The sequence below is a fragment of the Saimiri boliviensis genome, chromosome 8 (genome assembly GCF_048565385.1).
Source record: "Saimiri boliviensis isolate mSaiBol1 chromosome 8, mSaiBol1.pri, whole genome shotgun sequence".
In the NCBI taxonomy this organism is placed as follows: domain Eukaryota; kingdom Metazoa; phylum Chordata; class Mammalia; order Primates; family Cebidae; genus Saimiri; species Saimiri boliviensis.
The window spans coordinates 16,964,822-16,987,760 of record NC_133456.1 but is presented as its reverse complement, the minus strand read 5'-3'; the positions used below and the strand labels follow the sequence as shown (position 1 = coordinate 16,987,760).

General features: G+C 41.1%; 2 protein-coding genes across 6 annotated transcripts in view; both read left to right on the top strand.

The window, feature by feature from the left end:
- The window catches only part of ZNF660 (zinc finger protein 660), a 39,004-nt gene extending 16,459 nt beyond the window's left edge, over positions 1-22,545 (top strand). The window contains exons 7-9 of one of the 2 annotated variants that reach the window (XM_003926227.3): positions 12,754-12,762; positions 14,135-14,140; positions 16,922-22,545. In XM_003926227.3, the coding sequence (XP_003926276.2) occupies positions 12,754-12,762; positions 14,135-14,140; positions 16,922-17,778 (872 nt within the window). In that variant the 3' untranslated portion in view covers positions 17,779-22,545. Of the gene's footprint in view, positions 1-9,797; positions 9,886-12,753; positions 12,763-14,134; positions 14,141-16,542 lie in introns of those variants that run through there. The other variant, XM_074404010.1, reaches the window with a different exon arrangement.
- ZNF197 (zinc finger protein 197) overlaps positions 9,800-22,939 on the top strand; it is a 55,799-nt gene continuing 42,659 nt past the window's right edge. For 2 of the 4 annotated variants that reach the window (XM_010336989.3, XM_074404001.1), the window contains exon 1: positions 9,825-9,885. In XM_010336989.3, the coding sequence (XP_010335291.1) occupies positions 9,882-9,885 (4 nt within the window). In that variant the 5' untranslated portion in view covers positions 9,825-9,881. Of the gene's footprint in view, positions 9,886-22,939 lie in introns of all 4 variants that reach the window. The other 2 variants (XM_074404005.1, XM_074404008.1) reach the window with 2 other exon arrangements.

Genomic DNA, 22,939 nt, shown 5'->3' with positions numbered 1-22,939 from the left:
AATATCTTCTATATTCTATCCTACCTCCTCCATTTCACCATTTATACAAAGTCATTCAACAAGGCTGATTCATGCCTTCCTGCCTCTTGGCTGTGGCCCTCCCCATCTACTCTTTAAACATTAATCTATAGCCTTTCATTGCTTTCATTCCTTATCTAGGAAACATTTTCTTCTGTTCTCTAATCTTTGTCTCTCACAATTTTTGAAATCCATCTCATCTCTTAAGTACTTTCTTCTTTAAATGCTTCTTTGTTTTTCTTCAACTTCTCTTGATTTGACCTCAATGCTTTGAATTTACTGGTGCTACAATATGTAACTGTTGTTAAATTGCCTTGTAAATTTTGTGTGTCTGTATACTTTTATAATAACTTGTTGTAGGCTCTTTGAGGTCAGGTATGTATTTCTTTCCAATATAGATAGTATTTTGTACACTCAGTTGTTAAATAAATAATTTTTAAAATCTCAACTCTCATACTGAGTTATCCTTAAAGTATGCACAATCTTTCTCCCCTTCCCAGCTGGACTAGATGCCTCTTTTTTTGTTTGTTTGTTTTTGAGATGGAGTCTCACTTTGTTGCCCGGGTTGGAGTGCAGGGGTATAGTCTTGGCTCACTGCAACCTCCACCTCCCAGGTTCAGGTGATTCTCTTGCCTAAGTCTCCCAAATAGCTGGTACTACAGGTGTGCCCCACCACGCTCAGCTAATTTTTGTATTTTTAGTAGAGATGGGGTTTCACCATTTTGGCCAGGATGGTCTTGATCTCTTGACCTCATGATCCTCCCTTTTTGGCCTCCCAAAGCACTGGGATTACAGGCATGAGCCACCGTGCCTGGCCAGGACTAAATGCTTTGAAAGATGGAAGTCCATCTCATCATAGAATATCATATACAGAGATCTCATTCATATCTTTTGCATGTACTCCTGGAAGTCTTACTACTGTTACTTTAGCCTCAAAATGCAAATGGTTTTGTGCATGTGTGTGTGTGTGTGTGTGTATGTTTGTATGTATATGAAGGAGAGAGACGTGTGTGTGTGTGTGTGTGTGTTTGTGAGAATGTGTGTATATCTAGGTATTTAGTTGGGCAGTCATATCCCACTGATACGGACTTTGCCCTCCATGCTAATTCTAGTTCTGAACTTGCTGACTGTACTCTGCGTCCTAAATTAACAGATTAAGAACTGTGTCGAAATTTACTGCACAGAGGACTTAACCAGGCATCCCTAAACTTTTTACACAGGGGGCCAGTTCACTCTCCCTCAGACCGTTGGAGGGCCGCCACATACTGTGCTCCTCTCACTGACCACCAATGAAAGAGGTGCCCCTTCCTGAAGTGCGGCGGGGGGCCGGATAAATGGCCTCAGGGCGGCCCGCGGGCCGTAGTTTGGGGATACCTGGACTTGACTTTCATAGCAGTGGTACAGATGATTGAAAATCCAGCTGGCAGCATTCCCTGATATTTGGAATTCACTATGGCGAGGCTTGTGGCAAGACAATAGATTCACAATAGTCTGTTTTCCTTATTAAGTAGTCCTATCTACCTACAACTGCCATCTTAATTTAAAGCTGAGAGCTGTACTTCTAATTATCATAATTGTCTTCTGAACCATCTTTTGTTCCCCAAAGACATAAGAAAATAAATCTCAGCAGATTTTCTCTCTTTCTGCCATCACAGGTCAGTCCATGAGCTTTAACAACTTTTCCCTTCCACCCTTGCAATATGGCCCAGATCTAGGGAACCTTTGCCTCTGGTGTTCACCACTTCTTTTTCCATCCCCTAAACTTATCTTAACAGGTTGACAGGATCTGCAGTGTGACCAAGTTGGGGGAGAGGCTAGAGGAGCCACGTCAGTTATGTAATCTGGAGGGGAGATTTTGTGAGGTGTGGTGCATGTCTTGACATAGAAGAAAGGGTAGAATTGAGGCGTAAGAAAATAAGATTAGATGTGATTCTAAGGGAGACATCTCAGGCAAGTTTAGAAAGAATAATAAGAGTCCAGAAAACATTATTGAACTCAGGACACAACTGAAAATTTGCCACTCATGAATATATATTTTAAATTTGTTTTCAACTATATATGTGGTATGTGTTTCTGTTTTCCTTTTGGAAGATATGCCAATGAGACTTTTCATTGTTTTAATTTGGAAGCTCCCAGATCCCATGGACAAGCCCAACCCTATGTGAGCACATGGGTCCAGCTCTCCACCCTGAGTTGGACGTTTCTGGTTAAGTCTTCTATATACAGATCCTGCCCATTACGTGCTGAAGTTTTACCTTCTGGTTCTTCTCTGCTTTTCGCCTACCACACTAACCCTCTAGATGTTGGGAACCTGCACTCTTCATAACTAAGGTGGGAATAGTAGGGAAAAAAGAGTAAATGGGAATACTACACCAGTCTGGTGTAGTTTTTGTTAAACATTGACTCCCTTGACATCCTTAAAAGCCTCAGGCTTTTGGATAGAGGAAAACTGGCTGCATTTGAAAGCCATACCTCAAATTATATTGGTTATTGCTAGTATAAACTTAAAAAAAAATTAAAATCCAAATTGTTATGTCGCTGAATTATTTTTAGTTTTAGTTGTTTTTCAGTTTCATTTTCTAGGTATATAATAAGTTAATGGCTCCTTTAGGTTTTAATTTTCTTTTTTTTTTTTTTTTCTGGGAGACAGGGTCTCAATTTCTTGCCCAGGCTGGAGTACAGTGATGCGACCACAGCTTACTGCAGCCTCAACTTTCCAGGATCAGGTGATACTCCCACTTCAGCTTCCTGAGTAGCCAGGACTATAGGCGCATGCCACCATGCCCAGCTAATTTTTTGTATTTTTTGTAGAGATGGGTTTTCACCATGTTGCCAAGGCTGGTCTTGAACTCCTGGGCTCAAACAATCCCCCTGTCTTGGCCTACAGTAGTGTTGAGATTACACATGTGACCCAGCCTTATTTTCATTCTTATGTCACTTATGTTGTGTATTAGCAAGAACTTCCAAAAATGTTCAGTAGTATGGATAGCAGGGTCATCTATATCTTAAATCTCAGGAGGGATGTTTTTAGTATTTCACATTTTCATTTGCATTCATTGTTGGATACCAATAAATATTCTGTTGCATTTAGGCCATTTCCTTCTAATCATATTTCTAGAAGAAGTAGGGTAATATAGTGATTAAGAGCACAGATTTGGGTTGGGCACAGTGGCACATGCCTGTAATCCCAGCACTTCAGGAGGCTGCGGGTGGATTATTGAGGTCAGGAGATCGAGACCAGCTTGGCCAACATGGCAAAATCCCATCTCTACTAAAAATACAAAAACTGACTGGGTGCAGTGGCAAGCACTTGTAATCCCAGCTACTTGGGAGGCTGAGACAGGAGAACTGCTTGAACCTGGGAGCAGGAGACTGCCGTGAGTCAAGATTGCGCCATTGCACTCTAGCCTGGGGGAAAAGAGTGAGACTTCACCAAAAAAAATAATAACAACAACAACAAAAGCACATGTTTTGTTCCCAGAAATTCTGGGTCCAGTCAGATGTGGTGGGTCACACCTGTAATCCCAGTGCTTTGGGAGGTGAAAGCAGGAGGATCACTTTTTCGGTTCAGGAGTTTAAGACCAGCCTAGGAGACATGTCAAGACCTTGTCCCTAAATAAATAAATAAAATAGTAGTTGGGTGTATTGGTGCATGCCTTTAGTCCTAGCTACTCAGGAGGCTGAGGAAGGAGGATTGCCTAAGCCTGGAGGTTGTGGCTCCAATGAGTTATCACACCACTGCAATCCAGTCTAGGCAATAGAGTGAGACCATGTCTTTGAAAAAAATCTGCATGTCTACCACTTTGTTAGGTGTATGACTGTGGGAAAATCACCTAGCTTTCTGTGTCTCAGCTCTTCCATCTATAAAGTGGAGCTACTTCATAGGGTTGCAAGGATTAAATTAGTCAATATGCACTACTTAAAACAGTGCTTGACACATATACACTATAGTAAATATTAAAGTTTTTTTTTAGGAATGGTTGCTAAGTTCTATCAAGTTATAAAAAATCAAAAAGTTCCCAAATAATTGAAATTTCCTTGTATTCCTGGGATAAATCTTTTTTTTTTTTTAATTCAGAAGTAGATTGAGTTTGCCAAGTTTTGCTGGCTGTGCAAAATGAATTTGGAATTTTTTTTCTTTTATTACCCTGGAAGTGTGTGTAATATAGCAGTTATTCCTTGAAGGCTAGCTAGAAATGACACATTTAGATAGATAGATAGATAAATTTTTTCCTGGTGTTTGGATGTGGCAGGGTTTAGGTACTTATTTTAGCATCCTTTCAGTTTTTTTCAATGGTTATGTTCTAAAGGTTTTCTACTTCTGTGTAAATTTTTCTAATACGTATCTGGAAATCGTATTTACTAGTCTGTCAAACATTGGCATAAGGTTATACTTAGTATCCTGTAAGATTATTTTCCTCTGTTTTGTATATGTAGTTAGACCTCCTTTTCCATATATAGTCATTCCTCAGTATCCACAGGGAATTGGTTCCAGGATGCCCCCCTCCTCAGATACCAAAGCCCTCTGATGCTCCCTTACACTCGGCCCTCCATATCCTCGGAATATGTGGATGCAGAACCCATGAATACAGAGGGCCAACTGTATAATGTTTTACACTTTGGTTTCCTTTCCATTTTTTTTTTCCTTTCAGGATTACCAGAGGTAGTTTATTTTGTTTCCCTTTTTAAATTTCATATTTCTTGAAATTTTTTTCATATGTTCTTTTACTACCTCAAGTTGCTGAGGCTTTGCATTGCCTTCAAATACATTTGTTATTTTCCTCATTAGTAAATGATGAGGGCTTTCCAGTCCTTAATTTGTCCATAAATCGGGAAAATGGATTTTCCTTGTATCTCTTTATATTCCAAGTAGGTGCTGCTAAAACTGTCCCTTTACATCTGAAGCTAGAAGGTTAGTTGTAAATTTATATAACAGTAGAGAAGCAGCTTCACATTTTGCTGAGCTGGTTGAAAATTCTTCACTCAGGGCCAGCTTTTAAATCTAGCTTTCTTTTTGGCTCAGCTCCAGGCTAGTTATCCAGCAGAGCCTCCTTCCAAGTTCTCTGCCTCATTGGAAATAGCTTGGTTGTGAAAGAAATGAATGTGGAAAACCCTTCAGTAACAAGTCATTACTCCACATTGGAAACAAAATCTTTTTTTTTTTTTTTAAGTGACAGGTCTCACTCTGTCACTCAGACTGGAGTGCCGTGGTGTGATCATGGCTTACTGCAACCTCAACTTCCTAGGTTCAAAGGCTCTTTGCACCCCAGCCTCCTGAGTAGTTAGGACTACAGGCACATGTCACCACACCTGGCTAACTTTAAAATTTTTTAATAGAGACGGGTCTTACTGTGTTGCCTAGAATAGACTTGAACCCCTGGCCTCAAGCAATTCTCCTTTGGCCTCTCAAAGTGCTGGGATTACAGATGTGAGCTACCATACCCCGCCCTAGCAACCTATTCTTAAGATATGTGAAAAACCATTCAGTTGTAGCAAACATCATTCACCAGAGACTTTGTCTGACATCAGATAAATCACATGGGTTAGAGAGCTTTTTGGTTTTTGAAGGTCAAGGAATCATGAGCTTCTATATTTTACACATATTTCTGAAAAATATTCCTGAAGTAGAAAAATTTTCTGTTATACAACACATAGTTTCTGGTACATGAGGGAATCCACAAAAAAAGGTAGCAGTAAACAGCATTATAGAAGTTCCAATTTAATATTTTTTTAGTCAAACGATTCAAACCCAGGAGACAGTTTAGGTGGTCAAACGTGGTAAAGGTGCTAGGAGTGGTATACTTATTCACTTATCTCTTAAACATGCAAAGAAAATATTCCATAGCCACACCCTCGTCGTAAACTCCAGCCTGGTCGTTCAGCTGCTAAATCCAGTAGGAAAGTTCAAGAGATGGTGGATGTTAACAAGTTATTGAGCATTGTCCCATGTTGGGAGACAGTTTCTGTCAAGGTGTTGACATGCATTCCTGAAAACCTCTAGGGGTTAGGGACAGAGTATGAATTTGTCAATTGTGAATACCCACATGGCACTATTAAAAAAAAATTGAAAGTAAATCCCCTATCCCTAACATCAGGTCATGTTCTGCCCTGATGGGGACCAGTAGAACTTGCCACAGCTGGGTACAGGGAAGGTGCTATGATTACAGCTGGCTCCAGAAGTACCTAGTGGTGGAAGTACTTGATCCAGGGTAGAACATTTTAGATTTATTATTCACCAAACCACGACAGTCCTCCACTAATATATGCACAGGGTCTCTTTACCCAGGTGAATGTCAAGTAGGGTGAGATGCAGACTCCCTTTTAAGGCATATGAGTGCTTTACGTGAAAACACAATAGGAGAGCAATGTATGATGGCCCACCTTTCTGGCCTATGGGTATTCATGAAATGATACCTGGTTAAGAATTGTCAACTGACTAAAATTACAATGTTTTTTCCCTGTCAGATGGCCCAGTCCACAAACTTAAAATGACCCGACCAACTAGATGCTGATTTCATTTACCCAAATGAGTTAGAATTTCTTTGGCAGATAAATGTCATAATAAAGATTGAAATTGCTGAGTATTTAGGCAATTGTGACACAAAAAACACCCTGATTTCTGAGCAGTGACATCACACTTGACTAAATGAATAGATTTGTGTAGGAAAAAGTATGATTGTGGATAAGGGCAATAGAAGCTGGATAAAGGCAGGCTAGAATCTATTTTTAACATACATTCAAATGATTCTTATGTTCTCTAAAATTTGAGAATGACTGGACTCGAATATTAAGGAGCAATCATTTCTGCCTGGGACCAGATGTGGGTCAGAATGAATGACCCCACCCACCCAAATGAAAGTGTAGGTGAAAGGCTTAGACTAAGTAAGTTGAAGATCACAGCTGCACTAATGTACATGAATATTCTTCTTAATTGTTTCCTGATGTAGTGGCAATAGTCTTGTGCTCTTCAACAGAGTGTCCTGAGTTCTACGCCCTATATCAACTGAGGGTGTCGACTTATGGAGGACTTAGGTCCAAATCTCTTTTTCAATCTCTATAAAATATAGCAGAGTTGTGCCACCTACATGAGCCAATGGAGAGGCAAGCTCCTGGTATAATTTAAGTATTCAACAATATTAAATATTGAGTATTTGTCAATTGATGAAGTACTTCAAAAGCTTGATTCTCAGACTCATTCTTAGATAGATTATTCCCTAGATTGTCTCATCCTGTTCTGAAAACTTCCAAATTTACATCTTTAGCTGAATTCCAGAACTCCAGACTCCTATTCCAACTGCCTGTTTGGCATTTCCTCTTTGATGTCTAATTGACATCTTTAACTTAACAGATCCAAAACAAAACTATTAATCCCTCTCCCTAAACCTGTTCCTTTCAAGCCACTCCATTTCTAAAAGACTATGCTAGTTGCTCAGATCAATAACCATGGAGTCACCAGTAACCAGCATTCAATTCAGTAATTCATGCAGGCCATGCCTTCAAAATATATGCAGAACTATTTCTCACTCTTCCATCACTTCTAAGCCTGTCCAAGCCACTGTCATTCGTCATCTGGAATATTGTAATGGCCTCTTAATCTCTCTGCTTCTACTCCTACCCACCTTCAGACTGTTCTCAACAGGACAGCCAATGCAAACTAAAAATGTAAGTCACAGAGCAAAACTCATGCAAGGTTTGTGTTAGAATGGCTAAAGACAGACAGCAAAGAATTCACAGAATTTATAGGAACAGGTTTCTTGGCTTCTTTCATGTCTCATAGCTAACAAGCCTTTGAATATGTGGCAAGGGAAAAAAAAAGCTAGATCATGTCATTCCTCTGTCCCCAAGCCCTCCAACGGTTACACAGAGCAAATCCAAAGCCCTTTCCATAGTCTACAAGGTCCTAAACGTGCACCCTCTCCACCCCACTCCTGATTAAAGAATTTTGCTCCTTTGCTGCCTATGGGAATACTCTTCCCCCCAGATAGCCACATAGTTCAATTGCCCACTTCCTGTCTCTGCCCTCCCTGTCATCTATAAAATAATCCCACCACCATCTCCCTCTCTCCCTTTACTACTACGTTCTGCATATTTATTTATCATTGTCTCCCTTGACTTGAATGTAAACCCAATGGGGCAGACAGTTCATTTTCTTCACTACTGTATTAGCAGGGCCTGGAACAGTGAGTGACATAGTAGGCACCCGAAACGTCTCTTCATATGCTGCTACTAAACCATAGCTGATCCTGGCTTTGAGGCTGAATGACGCAGATCTGTGGAAGGAAAGATGATCTCTCTGCTCAGCAACCGGAGCTGGGGGCGTAACTTCAGGGAGTCTCAGCCTGAGGCTGGCAGCCTGGCCGTCCAGAGGCTAGGTCTCTTTCAGCCCTGACCAAGTCCCCCTCCCACTTCCACCCCTTCCAGCGCCCTCCTCACATTGGCTGAACTCGCCAAGCCCTCCCATCCAATGATTGGGCAAAGCCCGGGAGGGAGGCGGGGCCAGAGCGCCGGCGGACCGCGCGGGGCTTCCGAGGGGCGAGGGGACTCCAGCCCGCGGGCACAGAGATGTGAAAACCCCACGCAGCCTAGAAGGGCCGGAGGGGCAGGTGGGAGTTAGCTGGGAGTCGCTGACGCAGTTCCTTCTGCGCTTTGTTCAGGATGTGGGTCTGGCGCTTTCGGTGAGGGGCCCTCCACAGCCTGGCGTGAGGGGTTGGGCCGGGTTCCGGGAGCGTGTGGGAGACGCAGGCCGGGAGGCCAGGGCTCCTCTGCGGCTGCCCGCTGCTGAGATGGCGCGGCAACCAAGGGGTCGTTGCGGGCCTCCGCCTTCTTTCGTTATTGCTGCCCCTTTGTCTTGGGTCTGGTCTCCGACTCCTCGCAGCTGCTCCCTCGGACCAGGCTGGCCGCAGTGACAGCACGGGGTCGTCCGCACTCCCAGGCAGCGGGCCGTCGGGTAATAGCGGTCGGGTCCCGCCCAGGCTCCCAGAGGACTCCACAGCCCCTGGGTATGTGACTCAGATCACCAGTCCAGTATCCCTTCCCGTACCAGTGAGGAACCTGGGGCCCAGAGAGGAGGGCGGAGTCTCGCCCAAGGTTAATGATTCATTCGTTCAACAAATATTTATTGAACACCAACCCAGTAGTGTGCTAGGTCCTGGGGTTACGGTTGTGTACAGGGCAGAACTAAATTCTGCTAGGGAAGAAATGGAACAAGCTTGAAGGGTTAGAAGCAGAGCCTGGGGATCTGGAGGGGGAAACACAAAACATATTTGAGGCTTATTCATCCTAAGAAATGGGTAAACAGAAAAAGAAACATTCTTTTTCTAGTGGTCCTTTAAAGTTTTATTTCTTTCTGTCTCCCTGAAGACCCTTGACTCAGCAGAGTTTTCCCTCTCATCCCCCTTGTGCAAACTTTCTGTGGAATGCTGGATTGCAAAGTTCTCCACTGCACTGCCTTTTGCGGTTAGAGGAGAATATGGAAGCTTTTAGATATCAATGGAGTGGATGAAAAGGGGAGGCTGTGGTGTGATGGAATTAGGATTCCCTGTAAACACAGAAGGCTCTTCATCACTCACTAGGTATGGGAGCTTGGACAAGTCGTTCAGCCCCTGTGAGCTTCATTCCCTCATCTTTACACTGGAAATGATCCTTCTTATTGCCCACAGTTCTGTAGGAAGGGAAGTTCCCCAAAGATGGGACACTGCCCTGAGCGTTCATTTGGAATTCAGGTCTCAGAGAACTCAGTCATTTATATCTGTTTACAGTGACTCCAGACCCTCTTAGGAACTTCTTCACTGAACCCAAGGAGGAGATCAGGCAAGAGCCGTGCTGGGCGGATCCTTTGGATTGAGGCTGCTGTGCACAGGAATATGGGTGAGTCACCCCGTTCTCTCCTGGGAAGGTGAGGCCTAGATTGTGAAGTTAATCTGGGCACAGGAATCCTGCTTGTGAGCACCAAGGTTAAAAGGGAGCTTTTCTCAGTGGTTATTTATCAAATAGGAGAAAAGCACTGAAGTGGGCAGGGGGCCTCTGGACCTTGAGGAGTAGAGCTTTGTTTGAGATGGGAATAAGGGTGATGTAATAGAACTCAAAATTGGATGTCATGGGACTTGGATTTGAGTCCCAGCTTTCCTCTAAGTTCCAAGTTTTCCATCTGTACATTTGGATATAAGACTGGGAAGACTGGGAGGTTTCTTCCCACTCTGACATACTGAGAGTCTCTGAATAGTGGGACCAGGTCAATCTCTTAGGGAATTTAGTCCCTGGGGTGGCTCTGTTGAGACAGAATTGCCAAGAATGCAAATTCACCGTTATGGTGTTTCCCAGACAATATGAAGCACAAAAAGGACAAACATGTAGAGAAGGGATGGTGGTAATGATGTGAGGATTTGGCTCTCAGCATCCGTATGTGCACTCCAGGTATTAGATAGAATCTTAAACCTATTTAATTTACCATTTCAAATAAAACAACACCGACTGAGCCCTCTTTGCGTCAGACTCTGTGTGGTATCCACAGGCAAATCTCATGGGCTTCGCTCTCCAAGGGCATAGAGCTTAATGCATACATGTGAAGAGGGACACAGACATACACTCAAGCAATTCTAGTATAAGGCAAGCTCTATATTATTGATTTGTTGTGGTGTTTTTGGAAATACAGAAATTTTTATGTGTTAGATATATGAGCTTTTTCATATGGTGTTAGCCTTTGTTTTATACTTGAGGCTTAGACCTTTCCCTGAGATCAAGTAGTCCCTTGATATTTTCTTCTAATTCTTTTTCTTTCAATGTTTACATTTCACTTATCCATCCCTTGAATTTATTTTTGGGTATTTCCTCTTATTCCTTACTCCACTGCACCTAATCAATAACCAAGGACCATGTAACCATTGCTCAGAGGCACAGGCATGTGATGCTAGTGAATTAAAGGAAGACAGCGTCCAAGTAAAGTCTCTCTTTCCTCTCTCCCTCCTTCCCCACCCCCTTCTCTCTCTCCCTCCGCCTCCCTCTCTCTCTCAGAGTAAGACTCTACACTTCGTGGATTTTTCACAGACTGAAATGGATGGTGGTACTAGGAATAGAACACATACCTACCAGTCTCAGAGATCTGTGACTTAGAGATCTGCAAGGCCTTATTGGTCCTCATGCATTCACTGGCTGTCTGAGATTTTGCTTTTGTGTACAGTTTCCTAGATTCCCTTAGTGTCTTACTGGCCCGTGGCCTCATGTTTCCCACCAAACTTCTCCAGCCAAGACCCTACTTCCTTAGAACCTGAGAATTCTAACAGGATTTCTGAGGGAATTTGCCATCCAATCAGGTAGAGGGCAGCAAACAGTTTTCTTTTTTATCAAATTCTCCTCATTTGGCCCTCTTTGATCTCCTGTCTGGTCCTGCTTCCTCCTCAGCTCCTCTATCACTACCCTGGGCTTTTTCATGGTGCGTTGCTATGCATTTCTCTTTCTCCCTACCTGCCCTTTTGTGTTAGGCCATTCTTGTGTTGCTATACAGAAATGCCTGCAACTGGGTAAATTGTAAAGAGTTTAAATTGGCTTATGGTTCTGCAGGTTGTACTGGAAGCATGGTGCCAGCGTCTGTTCAGTTTCTGGGGAGGCCTCAGGAAGCTTTTATTCATGGTGGAAGGTGAAGCGGGAGGAGGCAGAACATGGTGAGAACAGGAGCGAGAGCAAGAGAGGAGATACCACACACTTTTAAACAACATGATCTCCTGAGAACTCACTCACTGTCACAAGGACAGGACCAAGAGGATGGTGATACAATAAGCCATTCATGAGAAATCCACCCCCATGATCCAGTCACCTCCCACCAGGCCCACCTCCAACATTGAAGATTATGTTTCATCTTGAGATTTGGAGGGAACATCTAAATGATATCACTCTTCTAACCCAAATCCCTTTCTCAGTAAGCTTATGTGTTTTTATTTTTAAAATTTATTTCTTTATTTTGAGACAAGTTCTGTCTCCCAGGCTGGAGTGTGGTGTCATAATCATGGCTCTCTGCAGCCTCAACCTCCCTCACTCTCCCAAGCAGCTGGGACCACAGGCATGTACCACCACACCTGGCTCACTTTTTAAACATTTTTTGCCCGTGCTGATCAAACACGTGGGCTCAGGCAGTCCTCCCACCTCAGCCTACCAAAGTGCTGCGATTAAAGAAGTGAGCCTCTGTGCCCAGCCCTCAGTAAGCTTATACATTTTCATGACTCCCTCTATCCTTTCTGTTTTATCATTCTTAAATTTGCCTTTGTGATATATTCTTCTTCCCCTTGTCTAAAATGTTTTTGCCTGTCTCCATCTTGCTTAGTGTCACTACCACACTTGGTAGTCATACATGGATCTGATGACCTTGAATTGTTTCCTTCAGTCCATCCTCTGTTTTCAAAGTATATATGGATATGTGCGTTATACATGTGGATGCGTTCCTGAAAATAACAAGACTTCATTGTTCTCTGTTCTCTCGTCTTGGATTAGGGTCTTGCTATCTTATTTATTTGTTCATTCATTCAACAAACATTTATTGGGTACCTACAACATGCCAGGCCCTCCAGTGTTCATCTATACTGCATTCCTAGTGTTGTATCCTAATTCATTTCCCTTCCTCTTTTCTTTTTAACCTCCTCTAATCTATCTGGGCTAATATTCCTAAAGAGTTCTTTTCCTCATTTCACTTTTGGGTAGGGTAATGCAAAATTTATTGTCCAAACTGGAATACTTTTGTGAGTTAAGGGGGCCACTGTTAAATGTGATGCTGGGATAGTAGGCTTAAACTAGCACTATGCTGGGAAAACCAGGATATATGATTGCCCCACTTGACACCTCTTGGATTCTTTACTTTCTGTTTCCCTCAATTTACTCCCCATGGGTTATCCCAGCTTCCCCTCTCCTCTGTTTTCCATTTCATTAAGCTGAGAGAAATGTGGATGTTCTGGGAGGTGGTAGGGGAGGACCTAGGGGAAGTGCATAGCAATGCTTGAAAAACTATATTGTTAAGTGAGAAAAAGAGGGAAAATAACAAGAGTGGAGAATAGCAAGGTAGAAAAAAGAATATAGAATGGAAAAAGAAAATTAAGGATAGATTTCATTCTTCTCTTTAGAAATTGTTTCCCTTTGACCATCAGTTTATATTCATATTTTTCATCTTGTAATTTCAGTATTCTGGTTGGAATCACTTGAGGCAGCTTGATTCTTTCTTCATTTGTTCATTCAACAACAAAAAATAGTGAGTGTTTACCATGTGCCTGGAACTGTTGTAGTATTAGGAATGCAGGGTAAGCAGGATTGACAAAATCCCTGCCTACTTGAAGCTTATATAATATTATGATCTCCTATTTATTTTCATGTATACCAACCCTGTGCCTTTTTTTTTCTTTTTTAGAAAACACTGCTTATTATCCAGGGCTCAGCCAAAATTCTGGCTTTTTAAAATGCCTTTCTCTTGCTTATAGCCATTACTGGAGATACTGAAAAAAAATGCTTTTCTCCATCATTCCATACCCTGGTAATTGCTCCCTCCATCCCCTAGTCCCCTTCATCTCCTGCTTGGGTAAATCGTAAATTTGAATTTGCTCTCTTACTCTTTTGCCATACTACTCCATTGTAAGCTCTTTATAGGGAAGTATAATATTTCATGCTTTATTAGTCTGCTTGGGTTACCATAACAAAATGCCATAAACTGAGTGGCTCAAACATCAGAAACTTATTTTCTCACAGTTCTGGAGCCTAGAAGTCTGAGATTCATGTGCCTGGCCATTTCAGTTTCTGGTAGGGGGCTCTCATCCTGGCTTGGAGCTAGCCATCTTTTTGCTATGTATTCTCATGGCCTTTGTGTGTATGTGTGTGGAGAGAGGGAAAGCATTTGAGAGAGCTTTCTTGTGTCTCTTTTTATAAGGACACTAATTCTTTTGGATCAGGGTCCACCCTCATGACCTTTTTTAACCTTAATTTTCTCCTTAGAGGCCCTATCTTCAAATACAGTCACATTGTGGGTTAGAGCTTTAACATACAAATGTTAGGGGGACACAAACATTCAGTCCATAACAGTGCTTCTTTAAATTTTCCCTGTATTAGACCCATAACAGGGATATATACAGAATAGAGTGCTCATTAGTTATGAGTTTAAGACATATACGAATAAAAGAGAAGTTGCAGAGATTAGAAATTGAAAAGAAATTCAGAAAAAACGATCAACGTTCTCACAGAACTGGCTTTGCACTGCTTTCTCCACCTGCTTCATCCTATATGATTAGGAGAGGCAGCAGCAGTTGGATATGAGTTAGCCCAGGATCCTGCCAAGAATCCACCCTCCCTCACCATTGTCTCTTCCTACCCTTCATATTTTGGGCATGAGTTTGTGTGCATGTGCCTGTGTATGGAATCAGTGGCCACCCACACTTCTGAGATGTGAACTTGAATATGTGCAGTTATCTTTTTGCTAGTCTCAAGTACCACGATTTGCTATCTCCCTTCTCCAGAAAGTGGCTCCATTTATCAAAAGGCTATGGGACAAAAATTAGTCAAACTTTAAAAAAATTTTTTAAGACAAAGTCTTGCTCTATCACCCAGGCTGGAGTGCAGCAGCATAATCAGGGCTCACTGCAGCCTGGACCTCCTGGGCTCCAGCAATCCTCCCACTTCAGCCTCCTGAGTAGCTGGGACTACAGGTGCACACCACCATGCCTAGCTAATTTTAAAATTTTTGTAGAGATATAGTCTCCTTGTCTGACCCTGACTGGTCTCAAACTTTTGGGCTCAAGCGATTCTCCCACTTCAGCCTTCCAAAGTGCTGGGATTACAAACATGTGCCACTGTGCTCAGCCCATCAAAATTTTTTGAATAGCAACAAGAAACACTGCACAATAGTTTCACTCCTTCTGATCCAACTAATTCATTTGTGGAACTTTTCTCCTAAAATTATATTTTAATAGGAAGAAAATTTTGTGTGTATAAAGAGATTATGATAGCATTATTGATAGTAGTTAACCTCAAGGAACAACAGAAGTATCTAACACTAGCAAAATGGTAGGTAAATTATAAGAAATTCAGTGATTATATGAAGATTAAATAGCAATGTGGAAAAACATGCATAAAAAATTAAGTGGAGACCAGGCGCAGTGGCTCACGCCTGTAATCCTAGAACTTTGGGACGCCAAGGCAGTCACATCACCTGAGGTCAGGAGTTCAAGACCAGCCTGGCCTTGAACCCATCTCTACTTAAAAAATACAAAAATTAGTTAGGCATGGTGGGAGATGCCTGTAATCCCAGTTACTCAGGAGGTTGAGTCAGGGAGGCAGAGGCTGTAGTGAGCTGAGATTGCACCACTGCATTCTAGCTTGGGTGACAGAGCAAGACTTTGTCTCAAAAAAATAAATAAATAAATAAGTGAGGCAGGCATTAGGGAGATGTTTGTTGGTCAAAGGACACAAAATTTCTGTTAGATAGGAGGAATAAATTGAGGAAATCTATCGCATAACATGGTAATTATAGTTAATATCAACATACTTGACTTGAAAATGACCAATAGAATTTTTAAATGTTCTTACTATGAAAAAATGATAAGTATGTGAGATAATAGATATGTTAATTAGCTTGATTTACCTGTTCCATGTGTAAACATTTATCAAAACATGTATGCCCTAAATATATATACTTTTTTATCAACTAAAAAATAAATAAACTCCAAGAAATAGAATACAAAATAATATCTACCATATATTTAATTGTCTGACAATATACATATAGACAAGTCCATAAAGGAGCATAGTAAAAGGAAAATTAGTCATGTGTCAGTATCATGTAGTTATCTTTTTGTTTCCTCTTACAGCCCAACTCCTTCTAAGATCTGCTCTGGTTACCTGTGTGTCCAGAGTTTCATGTCAAACCAGTTGGGAAATTCCTGCTTATGCTGATGTTTGGTTTCATGTATTGGCATCTCTTGGTTATGCTGTCCCTACTCTGATGCTTTTGCCATCCTTAAATACTTTATGCCATGCAAGATCCTATCATAGTTTAATCTGCCATGCTTTAACTAACCTTCTTTCCCAATTTAGCCTCTCAGATTCACCCACCAAGTAGTCTCAGTCTGTCAGAATGACAGCATGGTGAAAAGCAGACAGAGTAAACTTGCATATAAAACTGGATCCTGCTACAGCCTGGCCCCTGTAAAGTAGGCTATGATGTGACTGACTAGGCTATGATGTGATATTGGAAGAATTGTGTTACCACTTAACAAGATGGGGCTTACATGCAAGGATATAGACTTGGATCTAGTACCTGGATTTTATACAATTCATTGCTTTTTCTGATGCTGGACCTGTTGGGCTCCCCTCAGCCCCTGGCTTTCCAAAGCCTTTACATTGGCCTCTAAGTTTAACTTCATTTTTTTCATCTTTTTGATCAGTTCCCCTGCCTTTGAACATTTAACCCTTCCATATGTCTCCACATCTTTTCCTTGGATAGTTCTCCTTCTTCTAGTACAGAGAATAGGTGACATGTGCAATTTCTATTTCTCCTGTCAGATGGTGAAACTGGGACTGAGGAGGTGTTAATTCCAAAGAATCATTCCTGAAAAATCAGAATCATATATACTTTCAAGAGAATTCCACAGAGACGTTGCCCAGGAAGTCAAAATTTAGAAGGCTCCTCTGAAGGGAAAGAGAAGACTAGAGAGGACACTGGTATGTTCCAAGCAGGAGAAAATGAAGGGAAAGACAAGAAATTTCAAACATAAGACAGTTAAAGATGATAAAGTACTCACAGAAGGGAGTGACCAAGAATCTGAAAAAGACAGTAGTCAATGCTGTGACCCTGCAACGAACGAGAGAGTTCAGGCTGAAAAGAGACAGTATGTATGTACTGAGTGTGGGAAAGCCTTTAGTCAGAGTGCAAACCTCACAGTACATGAGCGAATCCACACAGGAGAGAAACCCTATAAGTGTAAGGAGTGTGGAAAAGCCTTCAGCCATAGCTCTAACCTTGTTGTTCATCGGAGAATCCACACTGGACTGAAGCCCTATACATGCAGTGAATGTGGGAAATCTTTCAGTGGAAAGTCACATCTTATTCGGCACCAGGGAATCCACAGTGGGGAGAAAACTTACAAATGTAAAGAGTGTGGGAAAGCCTTTAGTCGGAGTTCAGGCCTTATATCACATCACAGAGTTCACACTGGAGAGAAGCCCTACACTTGTATTGAGTGTGGGAAAGCCTTTAGCCGTAGTTCAAACCTTACTCAACATCAGCGAATGCACAGAGGAAAGAAGGTTTATAAGTGTAAGGAATGTGGGAAAACATGTGGTTCAAATACAAAGATTATGGACCATCAGAGAATTCACACTGGGGAGAAGGCTTATGAATGTGATGACTGTGGAAAAGCTTTCATCTTAAGGAAGACCCTTAATGAACACCAGAGACTTCATCGTAGAGAAAAACCTTACAAATGTAATGAGTGTGGGAAGGCTTTTACTTCTAATCGAAACCTTGTTGATCATCAGAGAGTTCACACTGGAGAGAAACCCTATAAATGTAACGAATGTGGGAAAACCTTCAGGCAGACTTCTCAAGTTATTCTACATTTGAGAACTCACACTAAGGAGAAACCCTATAAATGTAGTGAGTGTGGGAAAGCCTATCGGTATAGCTCACAGCTTATTCAACACCAGAGAAAACATAATGAGGAGAAAGAAACCTCACAAATAACAAATACTGTACATAGTAGGGCTGATTGCTGCTTTTCTAAAAATTATCAACCTTAACTCTACTTCTAAGAATCATACAGGGAAAATAATTAGAAGTAAACAAAGATTAAGGAAAGGGATGTTCATGCCAGCATCATATATGACTGAAAGAAGAAAACTAGATTATCAACATTACACGGTTGAACTGAATGATGGGATATCCATATGATGGTTCTGCAGCCTTTGTAAACATTTTTAAAGATGATTGATTTAATGCCATGGGGAAATGATTTGGATAAGATGGAAGATAAAAGAAAAGAAAACAACAACATACAATCCAAAATTTTAGAAAATATTTATGCATAGGAAAAAATGGGAAGGAAGTAAACCAAAACGTTAACAGTGATCATCTCTGGGTGATAGGATTTTAGATGGTTTCTATTTTCTGCTGCATACTTTTCTATGCTTTCTAGATTTTCTACATGAAAATATACTAATTTTATATTCAAGAAAAAAAGTACAACATTTTTTAAATGCAATGAAGACATGCCCATTTTCACTCAGCAGTGTTATGAAAGGCGGATAGTGTATAGAGCCTGAAGTCTTGGGATTGCACTCTGACACTGGCATTTAGCAGCAGTGGAACCATGAGTGAGTCACTTCCTTTTAGAGCATGTTTCCTGTTTAGTAAAATTATAAACACCAATTCTTTGTCTTTTTAAATTTTAAGGCAAGCTGACTTTAGAGTTGTCAACAAAATATGTAATATCACTATTAGGTTAAAAGAACACAGCAAAAATTCACTGAACCCTCCTTTCCCACCGTTATGGAAGGATCTGAAGATGATGGAGAACTACCTAGGCTTCATCTTTTCAGTATATGTCTAAACAACCAGAAAAAAAATGAGATGGAAACAATTGTAGACTCAAAAACTTTAGATACAGTCACCAATTAACATAAACTAGTGGGAGACTGTCTTCACATGGTAGATAGAGCTTAACGGCTAAAAGTACAAACTTTGGGGTTGGAGAGATCCACGTTCTAACCCCAGTTCTGTCATGTACTATCTTGTCAGTTTTGGACAAGTCACTTAACTGCTCTGAGCCTTAGACCTGTGTGTAAAAAAGGAATAGTTACCTACCTTACAGGATTGTTGTGAGGATTGAATGAGTAATGCATGTAATATATGATAAGCCAGACAAATGATCAATGATAAAATCTTAAGTATAGGATACTGAAGCAGCATTTCTATCCACTTTAGGGAGAGTGATTAAAGAGAATTTTTGTGTAAGGTAGTACTTAGGATATTTTCAGATGTAATGAACAGAATATCAGGTGCTAGCAGCCTAGACCTTAAGAATATTGATTGATTGCTTAAGGGGAAATCTAGAGGTAAGCAGTGCCGTGTTTGGCTTGGTAACTCCGCACCTCATCAAACTTCTATTTTAACTCCATAATTTTCAGCATATTGGCTTTCATTTTTCATAACCTCATGGTGGCAAGACAGTGGCAACAGCTGCTTCTTACCTTCGCACAACTCCTTCAAATTCAGGAAGTGAAAAAGGAGCTGAGGCTTTCTCATCTGGTTTCTTCCTTTTGTCATTGAGAAAAATCTTGCCCTGAAGAAGGGAGCAAGGGGTGTTGAGCAATCAATACAACAGATGTTTTCTATCTTCCTCTGCCTTTCTTTATGACCAGCCCTTCTTGAAGGTCTTAGCCCATCTTCCACCAATATTTATAACATTTTAAGTGCTTAGCTCAAAGTCTAAGAACTAAGCACTTAAAATGAGAACTTAATCTGAGAACACTTAGAATCTCCCTATTTTTAACTCAGCCATTCCCCTGTGTATACAGTGAATCCCTAAGCCCAGTGCCATCTGTCTTATGCACATAGTGAATTATTGTTTGGGGAATTTTTGATAATATGATAATATAATATGATTTTTGATAAGATGTTTTGATAATATATTACAAGAAAGTTGAGTGTCAGTGAGGTTGGGTGACTGGCTAGTAAGTTGTCAGAGCCAGTATTGGAGCTCAGATCTGACTTTGAAATTGATGCTTGCTTCATTATACCAAAGTGCCTCTGCCCACCATGGTGGATCTGTATGTGAGTGGGAGACCAGTTGGGGTTCTCCCGGGTAGCTGTCTCAATGAAAGGTTATTGTATCTGACAATTAGTTGACCATGGTTTTATAGGGAAGATACTATCAGTGTTTTCTGAATGAGGTTTATGGCCTATCTCTATACCTCATAATTTAGTTTTAAGGCATATGTATTTCTTTCTTAGTGTTACTGGAAAGAAGTGAAGGGTGAAGATTGTATATTTGTGTGAAAAAAAATTACTGATTTTGGCCTATTTTGATAGGATAGTGGTTTGCACATCATTTGTGATGTAATAATCCTTCACATGGTCATTCCAAACAGGATTTGGAGGGCCTGGAACAGATTTGCAGCATTCATGTGATAAGCCTGATATATCATTCCTGAATGGAATTGTTGATGCTTTCTATATTGCTGATCAGATATTCTCTGACCAAAACATTTTTTCATCACCATGTCATAGTGTCTAAAACTCGTTCTTTAGATAGGCTTTCTTTTTTGTTTTAGAAGACTTTGTGATCTTCAAAAGAATATATCTTCTAGGAAGGATCTGATACCATCTCATACCCAGAGATCTGAATATAGGAGAGCTTTATATTTCTTGCCCCAGGCAGGTGAGGATTATAGTCCCTTGAGGAGGCCCTCACCGTATTCTAAGCTAATACCTGCCTTGAGCTGTAGGAGTAAACATTTGACAACAGGTCCCTGCATCTTTTCAGATAAATATTCTGCTATAATTTGAACTGATCACCCACCTTTCTTCAGGAGTTTCCCAGGGCTACCAACTGTTACTTCAGTAAGAGTTTAGGCATGCAGCCCTTACAATCCTTTCAAGCCCTTTCATTATACCTTCTGGAAATCAGGAACTGTCTCTTCGGGTTTTTTTTGTTTGTTTGGTTGGTTGGTTTTGTTTTGTTTTGTTTTTGTTTTTGTTTTTTTTGAGATGGAGTCTCGTTCTGTTGCCCATGCTGGAGTGCTGTGGCATGATCTCAGCTCATTACAACCTCCACTTCCTGGGTTCAAGCAAGTCTCCTGCTTCAGCCTCCTGAGTAGCTGGGATTACCGATGCTTGCCACCACACCCAGCTAATTTTTATATTTTTAGTAGAGTTGTATTTTGTATTTTAGAGATAGGCTGGTCTCGAACTCCTGACCTCAGGTGATATGCCCACCTCGGCCTCCCAAAGTGCTGGGATTATAGGGGTGAGCCTCTATACCCAGCCTTTTTTTTTTTTTTTTTTTTGAGATGAAGTTTTGCTCTTAGCACTCAGGCTGGAATGCAATGGTGTGATCTTGGCTCACTGCAACCTCCGCCTCCTGGGTTCAAGTGATTCTCCTGCCTCAGCCTCCTGAGTAGCTGGGATTATAGGCACCTGCCACCACGCCTGGCTAATTTTTTGTATTTTTAGTAGAGATGGGGTTTCAACATGTTGGTCAGGCTGGTCTTGAATGAATGTCACATTCTTTTTTTTTTGAGACGGAGTTTCGCTCTTGTTACCCAGGCTGGAGTGCAATGGCGCAATCTCGGCTCACCGCAACCTCCGCCTCCTGGGTTCAGGCAATTCTCCTGCCTCAGCCTCCTGAGTAGCTGGGATTACAGGCACGCACCACCATGCCCAGCTAATTTTTTGTATTTTTAGTAGAGATGGGATTTCACCATGTTGACCAGGATGGTCTTGATCTCTTGACCTTGTGATCCACCTGCCTCGGCCTCCCAAAGTGCTGGGATTACAGGCTTGAGCCACCGTGCCTGGCCGTCACATTCTTATTCTAATGGAAACCTAGCTGTTCCCCAAGGACAGTGCTTACTCTGCATTCCTCAGTTGCTAGTTTTTGTGTCTCTCAACTATGTACCTCTCTGTACTGCCATTTATTCTCTCTTTTCTATCAAAAAATCAGCTCTGATCAGGCATGATTGCATACACCTGTAGTCCTAGGTACTCAGGAGGCTGAGGTGGGAGAATCATTTGAGCCCAGAAGTTCACTGTTAAACTGAGCTATGGTCACAACTCTGTACAGTAGCCTAGGCCATGGAGCAAGACAGTCTCAAAAACAAAACTGAACAAAACAAAAAACCCACATAAACCCAATCCAATGCTTTTGAAATATACATCACTAAACTACTGTGTATTGCCCATTCTTGTTATTTGTTTTCTTGTCTACTCACATTTATTCACTTAGGGTTTTAGTACCCTGAATATTCCTGAGGAATGTAAAGAGGCAATAATTTTAGCCACAGATATCCTGGTTATAGAGAATTGCTCCTGTGTAGAATAAAAACACATACGCTTTTTTTAGTTGAGAGGAAAATAAGAAAATCTTATTTTATATAGCCTTTATTAGAGAGCAATATGTAAGACAGAATTCTGCTTAGAGAGGAAAGTGTCTCCCTTGACATAGAAATCTTTTTTATAGATGGTGTGTCCTATGTTAGGTCTTACTTGGAAGAAAATTGAAATAAAAAAACAGCTTTAAGTAGCTGAGCAATCAGTAGTAATTATTAGCTGTTGAATCTAAATCCCTTAAGACTAAATTTTATTGCAGCTCTGTACCCTCAGCAAGACTTCCTTTTCTGATTTTTTTTCCCATTCAATATAAAATTTAAAAGTTCACCATATTGTCAGGTTGTTTTTCGTCACCAGACTGTCTTTAATCACCTTTGATATTATAAAACTGGAGTCATGAGATTGTTTTCACAGGAAATAGTGATAATTTCTTCAATAAACATCACTATTCTTATAAATAGCACTCATATTTTTTTCTTTCTGATTCCTTTCTTTGTTCAGAGTGGGAAAAATAGGTCAATCTTCTTTTCTTTAAATAGCTATACTAGTCAGGGTTCTTTCTCCAGAGGGACAGAATGAATCGGAAATATATATATATAAGGGATTTTACTAGGGAGACTTGGCTCAAAGCAAAGTCCTACCATAGGCCATCTGCAAGCTGACAAAAGAGAGAAGCTGGTAGTATGGCTCAGTCCAAGTCTGAAAGACTCAAAATCAAGGAAGCTAATAGTGCAGCCTCAGTCAGAGGCCAGAGGCATGAGACTCCCTGGGAGGTTGCTGGTACAAGTCCCAGAGTCCAAAGATGGAAGAACCTAGAATGTCCAAGGGCAGGAAGAGAGGAAGCAAAGCACC